This window comes from Uloborus diversus, chromosome 4 (assembly GCF_026930045.1).
Source record: "Uloborus diversus isolate 005 chromosome 4, Udiv.v.3.1, whole genome shotgun sequence".
NCBI classification, from domain to species: Eukaryota; Metazoa; Arthropoda; class Arachnida; order Araneae; family Uloboridae; genus Uloborus; species Uloborus diversus.
The window spans coordinates 92714616-92725147 of NC_072734.1; the positions used below are offsets into that span (position 1 = coordinate 92714616).

The window sequence follows — 10532 nt, forward strand, 5'->3', positions numbered from 1 at the left end:
TTGGACCCTGCAGTTGCTTCTTAAAAAAGGTGGTTTCTCAATCTAATATGTACAAATGAGAAACTTTAGAATATTCCTGCAACAGAAAAGCTAGCAGGCAATGCATGAAGGAACAAGCAATGTTTGTGAAACTTTCATCTATTGTATATATTTTTTAAACTGGTCCACCATGTAGTAACTGGGGTAGTGGGAGAAATGACTGGAAAAATAAGTTTCGAGAAATAGGGCCAATTTGTTTTGCAAAGCTGTGACATTAGGTATAAAATCTATGTTAATATTGGCAAGTAAAATTCTGGCACTTTCTTCTTGAAGCACGTGATAATTTCGATCACAAACAATTTAGTTGAAGCATATAAGTGAGCAAATTAAAATCAGAAATGCCTTTTAATTCTGTATGTCACTCCTCTTTCCTGAGCACGTATATGATTTTTCATCCTTTGTTAGATTAATCCAAACATTACGAGCATCTGCAATTGAAAAGTTCCCCTTTCGAACTAAATCAAGGGCATTAGCATATGATTTTATTTTTTTAAATGGTGAAATGAAGTTTAATTTTTTAGTTTACTTAAACGAATATAATTTAGCAATCACTTAAGTAATTACAGATGCTTTTAAGTTTTTGCCAATTTCTGCCGGTTTTTACCGGTTATAACCAGTTTCTGCCACTGGCACGGCAAAAACTATTTTCTGCCGGCAGAAAGCCAACCCTGGTTTAGTTACAAAAAATAATAAAGTGTTTACGAGCATATTTATAATATTTTTGAATAATATTGAGTAGGTCACAATCCATTATTTCATTGATGTTCTCATACCATCAGTCTTTATCAATTAAAATCAGTGGAATGCAGTGTTGCCAGATTGGGGGAAATTTCCCCATTTTGGGGGAAATCTGGTGCTCTCTGGGGAAATTTTGGAGAAATGGGTTTTGAGGGGAATTCTTTGGGGAAAAACTGGGGAAAAAAAAAAACCTCGGGAAAAAAAGATTTTTTTCGTATTTAAATTTGCCTCAAGAAGTAGTGGGAACATTGTCTGTGTATCAGCTAGTTTTGCTCAATTTTATGGAATTCACATTTCGCATTATGTGGAATATTATGCTATTGGAATTTGCATTAATGTTCTGTGTGAGTAACTAGTTGATACCTGAAACAGGTAAAAATGAGTATGATGAAGAGTGTTCTTGGATAAATATATACAAAAATCATAGCTTAAATGTACATACAGAAGCAGAGTAGTAAATGCGAGTAGAAAAAAAATATATTTGGTTATTTCTTATCTCTTGGTCAGGCGCTTGTATTTATGACTAGTGGCACTCGCACAGCTTTGCCCATAGTAGAAAATTAAAAGGTCTTTTGGTCCCCCTGTATATTTACAAATAATGCATGATGAATTTCTCGCCAATTGGCTTGCCCACGTTACGGTTCCACGTTATGGTAACTTCGTAATTTACTAGTCCATCTTATGATAATTTTGCTCGGGAAAATGTTCTTAAAATTGGAATAGAAAAAGAACAAAATCAAATTTTAAAAAAATCGCTTAAAGGTGCACACTCCCATGCTACAAACTAATTCTTTGCCAAATTTCATGAAAATCAGCCGAACGGCCTTGGCGCTGTATGCACATTAGAGATCCTGACAGACAGAAAGAGATACGGACAGAGAGACTTTCATCTTTATTATTAGTAAAGATAAAGAAATAAAGATAAAGAAGACAAAAAAAAAAAAAAAAAAAAGCGAAAATGTGAAGAAAAAAAAGATGGGGAATTTTGTAAGAAAATTTGGTTATTTGAGGAAAAAAAAACTTTCAAGAGACAAAAATATTAGAGGAAGTCGATTCATTTTATGAAAATATTAATGGAAAAATAATTTTTGCATTTGGGGAATTTTGGTAGAAAACATCGCTTTTTGGGGAAAAGTTGGAAGGGAATTGGGGAAATCTGGATTTGACCATCTGGCAACACTTGGAATGGATGAAACTGTTTCTTGGATTTTATTTTGTCCAAAGTTTTACGAAGAATGGTTGAAACTTTCAATCTCAAGGCTGGTTCTATAGTTTGCAATCGATTCCTTTTTACACTTTTAATGTTGCAAAGTGATGAGAATGTTTCTTCACACAAAATTAACACACATGTACACAAAATTAAATAATGTGTAGTGTGTTTACTTCCAAGAATCCCGAGGGAGGTGGAGGCTGCTGCGTCTTGCATGTACCTTAAGCAAAACTTTTTTATTCCTCATAAATGTGCTTTCTTTTTGAATTAAAATATCATTACTTGTCATTTAATCTCAATTACATTTAACCTTTTAGCCGGATAGCACCACGGACCTCCTGGCACGGACTTGCAGACCCACGTGGTCCTCGGACTACAGTTTGGGAAACTCTGCTTTAAGTACTTTTTATTAAGTGGGATTGCAGAAAAAGCTGCGGAAATTTTGCAATCCCTTGCTCTTGTAACAACCCTGTACCTTCATTTTTTGGATCAATTACCATCAAAAAGAATTATTTCTTTTGTGTTACCTTTTGCTAACTTGACAGTCTTGTATCTGGCTGCAAAAGCATCAAACAATGCCAAGTCATCAACTTCAAGAGCAAGATCACCAACAAAGATAGAGTAGTCTTTCCTGTAAAGAATAACAAACGTCAATTTGGAAATAAGGAAACTTTTTTTCTCTTTTCGATCAGAAAAATTTCACCATGATCAGAAATCTGTAAATGTCTTTCATTACCTTCCCAAAGGAACACTTCTGGAGTAATATTTTTCTCAAATTTAAGATGATACGTCTACCTGTTTAAATGATAGTCATTCAGCAATTTCTCCAGTGATTCACAAGGATATGAATGACCAGAGATTCGCAGATCTGTTGCCCAGAAACTAGTATGCTACAGGGAAAATGTCAGCATCAATACAATGTAAAAATGAGAAACAAATTCATATTTCGGGCTTAATAATTAAAACAAAAATGAAATGCTGGCACCTGTAGTTGCTTGGAGCAAAGACTGGAATGCTGCAACTAAATATGTTAAATTTCCTATCTCTCAAAAGAAAGTTATTAAAATAAGATGTTCAGCCAGAGTCATACAGAGATGGAAGACCACAAAAGCTGCAAGAAAATGGTGCATTATTCAAGCTGAATAAAAGTCAAATATGCCTAAAATACTAATTTGAACCAGCTTTGATAAAAATCAATATAGCATAAAAATTGCACAAAAACGATTATTACCTTCTGAAGTTTTTTTTTTTTTTTTAATCAAAACAGTCCTTTCATGTGCATAAGCAACTGTATTAGAATTTGCATTTATGTTAAAACCAATGTCTCTGAGGGGTGTTTTTACCCTCCTTACCCCTCCACTATGCCACTGCCAAGTTAGCAATTTTCAATGTCTCACTAGCAAGTGCTGCTCCAATAAGTTAAGAATAAGGGTATCCTTTCACAAACAGCATTAAAATTAAATTATGCAATTTTGTGCTGCAAATAAAAAACAAACAAAACAAATGTCATAACTATTTAAGATCCTTTAAGTAAATGCAAAAATTAAAACAGCATTTTTACTATAACAGCAACTAAAGGAATAGAAGAAAATGAACAAAATTAATAGGGACAACATCTTTGAATTTTCATTTTTTAATGAAAAATCCACAGAATACACTTAATCAAAAGTTTTTAACATGTACTTGAGGTTTTTCTTAGGTGGAATGATTGAAAAATTTCACACCAACTTTCAAAGCAGCAAATTTTAAAACTCACAGAATGTAATCTGGAAAAAATTCAAAGAATGAAGAAATCCAAGAAAACGTGGATATTTGAATTTGCATTTATGTCAAATCATGGCAACCCAAGGAAGAACTTGAATGGTCTATTATCATCTACAATAGCTGTCCAAACATCCCAAAATGAAACTCTGTGTTCTCAATAAAGAATACTTAGTTATTGTTATTATCGGTTATTAATTCTAAGTACAAAAGCACTTTTGCAAAACATGATGAATATTGATGAGATTTTTATACATATTTTAGATCAATTTCATTCCCAGTTCAGGGGGATGGAAGCCGAAGGCGTCCGCGCCTCCCAAAATAAATTTAAAACTACTCACTGCGAGCATTTTTAACCGACTTCATATTACTTAAATTTGGAAAGCTCTCAATAATGTCCCCCCTCCCCTGCCTTTGGCCAGTCATGATTCTGAGCATTATAATTTCTTGCATATGCTGAAAGTTTGTACCTTTATTTACAATGTTTATGTTTTCTCAGCACAAAAAGTTAGTTTAGGAAATATATTGTTTTTACCACTCTATTGGCTTTCTCCCAAAGCAACTAAAAAGATAAGATTTTCTTGGCTCAATTTCTTTACCAGAGTTGGTGAAAAGAAAGATGCCTATTGCAGGGGCGGACTGGCCTGCCAGCCCGGGGGCCGATGCACCCTCAAGTCTGAACACTTTTTAAAATTATTTTTTAAAATTTATTTTATTTTTTTGTGCAGAAATTTTCTTATTTTTAAAATAAAAAAATAATAAAAAAAAAAATAACTTTATCGTACGAATTTTATTATTTTTTGGTGCAACTTTCTTATTTATTATTATTTTTGCGCTCACAAACCTGTGCGACCTCACTTCACCTTTTTTTCCCTTTCCTTTAAACTTGTAAACGTGTGTACCATCATTTTTTTTTGGACATTTTTTCTTTTTTTTTTTTTTTTGCACCTTTTTTTTTTTACTTTCTCCACTTTTTTTTTGCACACTTTGGAGGCCAAGGTTGGAACCTTCTTGCTGACCTAGTCTGCCCCTGGCTTATTATTTCCTTCTCTTCTTCCCCAGTCGCTCAGATAAAACTGCTAATAATCTCGATTTTTCATATTACTGCATTTTGTTCTACCTATTTTTGTCTTTGTTCTTTATTTTTTAACAGAGTTCAAAAAGGAGGCGCAGTCAATACCAATCAGTATGATTCTTTTTTTTTTCTTGGCTGCTCACAGAATCTCACTTAGTGAACCGATTTTGATGATTCTTTTTTTAATGGAAAGAGGGTAGTCATTGGTCTTATTCTTTTGCTTGACCATATCTGTATTTTAGAAAAAAAGTTATGGGTAAAAAACAGAAAGAGTCACGCAATTTCCCAATTAAATGAATAAATATAAAACCCATTGCTGCAAAAGTAGCTGCCTCACAAACAGTAATACATCATAATGAGAATTTTGGATGCATCCTTTTCTGGAGTAAACATGAAATTAATTCACTTTCATTGTTCTAGCAGCATTTTTATCCACATCTATGCCAATAATAGATAAGAGCATTCGGTAGATTAAAATTGGCACTACAATTAGTTTATAATTAGGTAAATTATTAAGTAAGGAAACATGGGTTTTTGTCTTGAGTAACTTACATATTGTGAAATATAAATTAGTTTGAGAAACCTTTAATATTTAAATGGTTCTTATTAAATTAGCCCAAATACATCACAGAGAAGAATAAGGATTAATTTTTAGTAAGTTTTGAGTGTGTTTATAGCTTTTTTTTAGCATGGAGCTTGGAGCCTTTATATGAAAAAATAAGGTGAAATTTTGTCATGGTAACACCATACCGTTTTTGAAATGCATTTGCACTACAAAGAAGGAAAAAAAAATATAGTTGTGAAAAAATAGACTGATAGTTTGACTTCCAACTGTGTATCAAAATTGCTCTAAAAAGGGAAAAATGATTTTATTCTTTGAACACTATCGATAATACAATCAAACGTAATTTTTGAAGTTGGAGCAAAAACGATAGATAAAATCATTCGAAACCATAACTCAACTACAATTATAAGTTTGAAGGGACCCGGGTATTTTATTGCCACTCGTATACATTATACATTGACTACTTGTGGCATAAATATTTGTTCCTAAATTTGAGTGGTTTTTCGAAACATTATGAATGAAGTATGGTTACACATAATTGCGTGTTTTGTTTTTGATCCAATTTCATAAATTATGTTTGAAAGCATTTATTGATGGTGTTCAAAGAATAAAACTATTTTTCACATTTTAGAGCAATTTTGATCTCCAGTTTTGAAGTCGGTTCAATATTTTTTTTTTCAAAATGTTTTTATCATTATTTAAAATCAGGTGCAAGAATAAACCATTAAAATTGTATAAACCACTGAAATTTTTTAATTACTGATAAAATAGACCAGCAATTCATTTTTCTAAATTTATTCTGTTGATTTTTTATTTGCATCATTACCACTGAAGGTAGCAAATTCATTGCCGAAGGGTGTAAAAACCCAAAACGAGATAAAGTGAAATTGTCTTCCAGCCAGAATTAAAAATCAGGGAAGAAACAAGAGTTGGCTGGTATGCAGCTGAAGAATTTTCTCAAAAATTAATCAAAATAAATCTTCCCATTTCAAAATATTTAAACAAATGTTTCTTAGCACTATTAGGTCAGATTTTGCAATTCTGAATCAAACAATATTTGTGTAAGAAATGCATCAGAATTTAAAGGATGTGAAATTTATTCAGTAAAAGTTTGAGATTTTTTTTTACCCATTGACAGTTTTTTTAGTGTATATTCTAAAAGAATGAAAATAGAAGTTAATGAACTAATCTCACAGGGAGCAAGAGAAAAAAGAAAATATCCACAATTCTTTTTCGCCTTAGATGCTAATTTGCTGAAATAGTCGTTAATTTTTTTACAATAGACAGCAAGCTAGTTCACATTTCTCTCAAAAAAGTGGATTTTTTAAAATCTATCATCCAGACTTGCATATCATACAGGTAATACACATGCAAACTTTCAATGCAAGTAAAATACATATTGTGCTTCATTTTTTTTAAAAATTTTTTCAAGTCCTGAAACAATAAAATGGCTTGAAAAGTTTACTTACTGTAATGCAGCAGAGTCCTTTGAATAATTTGCGTGATTCAACTTAAAACGTTTTGACTGAAAAGAAAAGAAGAACAAACAATTAGAAATTTCATACCCAATTTGATGTCAAATCAAAAAATGAATCTTCGCACGGGAAAAAATCAAAATCAAGAATTCGCAAATTTCAATCTTAATTATCAATCAGAACTAAACCTTTATATTACATATCCTTCTTCACTCAGATTGATCATTCTTGCTACAACAGCAACTTTGACTGCAAGTCAAAAGGAAAAAAACAGAGAGAAAATTTAGAAAATCATAACTGAAGTGGCATTTGAAGCCAACACCAATCCATATTAAACCGTTTACCATAACAAATAAAATACTTACAGGGTTGTTTGGTAATGGTTTCCCGTTGTATCTATGTAACACTCTTTGAGCACTTTCTTCGTCTGGAAATTCTAAAAAACCATAACATAAAGATCTATATAAAAAAAAGAAAACACTTATTAATTACTTTGTGTTAACACATTAATACTGAGTGAAGAATATTGAAAAGCATAAAATTATTATTAAAAGAGTTGCAGTTATATGTATGCATTATAGAGATGTGTATGCAGTACATTTGGGGGAATAATCTTAATGAGAAACGATTGGCTCATTTTCAAAAATTCCCTCCGGAAATTTGTCAAAATAAAATGCTTCTTTGGCCATCAAACGATGCCAAAATCAACATTGCTGAAGTTTACAATTTAATAATTAATTTTTAAACAAAGCAAACCATCTAAAAATATTTAAAATTAAATTTTAAAAAAAGCCAAATAAATAAACTTAGCAATTAAATATATACTAGTCGACCCGTGCGGAACTCCGCACTGAGCTTCGAATCGTTTCATAAGGCATTTTGCTCTTTAAAAATTTCAAAGAAAGAACATTATGAAGAAGAACTGAAAAAAAGTAAGCGCAGAAGAGAAGGTATATAATTTAAAGACATCAGTAACAAAACCTCGTTAAATACAACGTTGTGATAATTTGATCATCGCTCACCCTTTGGTTGTACATATTTTCAATGCAAACTTAAATATCATTAAAAGTGGCTGAGTAATGACTCGTGAAAAAGCAATAATTGTGCATGTGAAAAAACAGGTGGTGGCAAATACAGTCCTGCCCATGTGAGCATCTGACGGGAAAAAAAGAAACATTAAAGAGATATTTATTGGCACGGATTCGAATTGGCGCCATTCTGATTAACAGCCCGACACCCCAACAAACCTAGCAATTGCGCCTTCCTTTTCGAAAGCTATTCATTGAAGGAATGCGTAGTAAGAAACAGCAAAAAAACTTTTTGCCCCCCCCCCCCCAAAAATAATAATAATAATAATAATAATAAGATCATGCTTCTATATTTTGTTATTAACCAGCATGATACGATTTAAAATTATTCGTAAAGCATGGAATTTGATTAAAGAATGACGAATATCTCATGTTGCGATAGAAATAAACATTCTAGAGAAGTAATAAATTAGATTGAAAATAAGTGTTTTTATCTTTGAATATTGAACTATTTCACATAGAAGGTTGCTTTAACCGTTACGGCTTAAATGTACGCACATGTTTCTCTTTTAATCGAACATTTAAAATTCAAAACCAAAACCAGTTGAACTGAGTCCGTTTTTTAAGTGTAATTTTTCGAATGTAGAAAAAATGTATTTTTTGGGGGAAACTCGGAGTTTTAATTTGGCGTAAATTTTTTTTCATTTGTATAAAAGGTCGAACACTGCAATTAGAAAAATCTACATTTCAGCGTACAAAGAAAATGTTTTCTGCACAAAAAGGATTCCCTTGAGGTAAATCTAATACTTTTTTATGCTTACATTATATTTAGTGGTCTGGACGGAATCAAAGCTTAAAAAAAGGAGGAACACCCTTTGATTAGCAGTCAACTTATCCGAATGATAACTGTATAGCCTATGCATAAAGGAATCGAAACACCAAGTAGCATTCCCACTGCATTTATTTTATTACGTGTGTATGTTATGAGTACATGTAATGCGTAATACTAATATAAATTTGATATTATGTCGGACAGCCCAAGCTTGCCCGAAGTTCAGATAGTTTATAGCCGAACGCTCTACCGACAAAAACTTATCAATTTAACCGAACAACTTAGTTCAGTGCTTTTAAGCTTTATTAAAATATAAACACACACAGGCTATTTTTTTTTTTTTTTTGGCCGAAAGCGACGTAAAAAATTGGAAAACTGCATTAGAACTTTGCTTTAAAAAAAATGCATAAGAACTACAGGCTGCATCAAGGTTTTGAAACAGCAAGGGGCGTTTTCGAAAACTTGGTTTTTTGACCGTAAGTCTATTTTTCGTCGTTAGCCAGCCTGATAAATTTTAAAATGAGAGGGGAATAATATATAAGTTAAGATATTGAAGAGAAATGTTTTTATTTTTGAAAATTTTTACAATTTGTTACCGCAGGCTGCTTGAACCGTTATAATTTAGATGGCAGCACGTGTTCATCATTTATCAGCACGGTTAAAATTCAAAATAAATTGAACTATGATCTTTTTTAAGCGTAGCTTTTCGAATGTAGTAAAAATGTGATAAGCTTTTTTTTTTTTTTTTTTTTGCAAAAAAAAAAAAAAGAAAAAGAAAAAGAAAAAATATGTATTTTACCCATCAAATTGGGGTAGTAATTTTTTTTATTTGTACAAAGAGTCAAAAACTCATTAGAAGAATATAAATTTCAATATACGATTTATTATTTTTTCTGAACAAAAAACAATTCTATTGTAGTCTGAAATCTTAAACCTGTTACTTATATTTTCACTTACATTACGCTTTAATTTTCTTACCAGAGCCAAAGCTTAGAAAAAAAAACAAAAAAAAAACGTACAATTCAGAAGTACTTTAGCACAAAACCACATCAATTTTTCATAACAGCAAAGTGCGTTTCCTACTCATTTATTCTATTCCCTCACATTTGTTAATAACTTACTAAAGTATTCATGTAATGAACGCCATAACTCTAATTTTTTGATGCAGATTGTCCGGACGTCGGCCCGAACACGCATTATCCTGGTTACGAGGAGAACGTTCTGTCGATCAAGCTATTTAGCTCTGGCGGTCATAGTGCAAGTTAAAGTTATAAGTTTAACCGAAAGTCTCATTCTGGTTCTTTAAAACTGGTTTTTCGGTTCAAAAGCAATTTTTAGGCCGTGGGTCTATTTTTCGTCAGTAGCCAGCACCATAAGCTTTAAAATAAGGTGTAAATCAAAGAAATCGTTCAAGAATTGAGGAAAATCTGGCGTAGAAACCGAAAACAGGCTACAGAAATAATATATAAGGATGCTTACATTATATTTAGTGGTCTGGGCGGAGTCAAAGCTTAAAAAAAGGAGGAACACCCTTCGATTAGCAGTCAACTTATCCGAATGATAACTGTATAGCCTATGCATAAAGGAATCGAAACACCAAGTAGCATTCCCACTGCATTTATTTTATTACGTGTGTATGTTATGAGTACATGTAATGGGTAATACTAATATAAATTTGATATTATGTCGGACAGCCCAAGCTTGCCCGAAGTTCAGATAGTTTATAGCCGAACGCTCTACCGACAAAAACTTATCAATTTAACCGAACAACTAAGTTCAGTGCTTTTAAGCTTTATTAAAATATAAACA

At 32.0% G+C, this 10532-nt stretch overlaps 1 protein-coding gene across 1 annotated transcript in view; it reads right to left on the reverse strand.

The window, feature by feature from the left end:
- LOC129219675 (tRNA selenocysteine 1-associated protein 1-like) overlaps positions 1-10532 on the reverse strand; it is a 54356-nt gene that overhangs the window by 24558 nt on the left and 19266 nt on the right. The window contains exons 4-6 of the mRNA XM_054853952.1: positions 7229-7322; positions 6858-6913; positions 2515-2618 (exon numbers count right to left, since the gene is read on the reverse strand). Of these exons, the coding sequence (XP_054709927.1) occupies positions 2515-2618; positions 6858-6913; positions 7229-7322 (254 nt within the window). The remainder of the gene's footprint in view (positions 1-2514; positions 2619-6857; positions 6914-7228; positions 7323-10532) is intronic.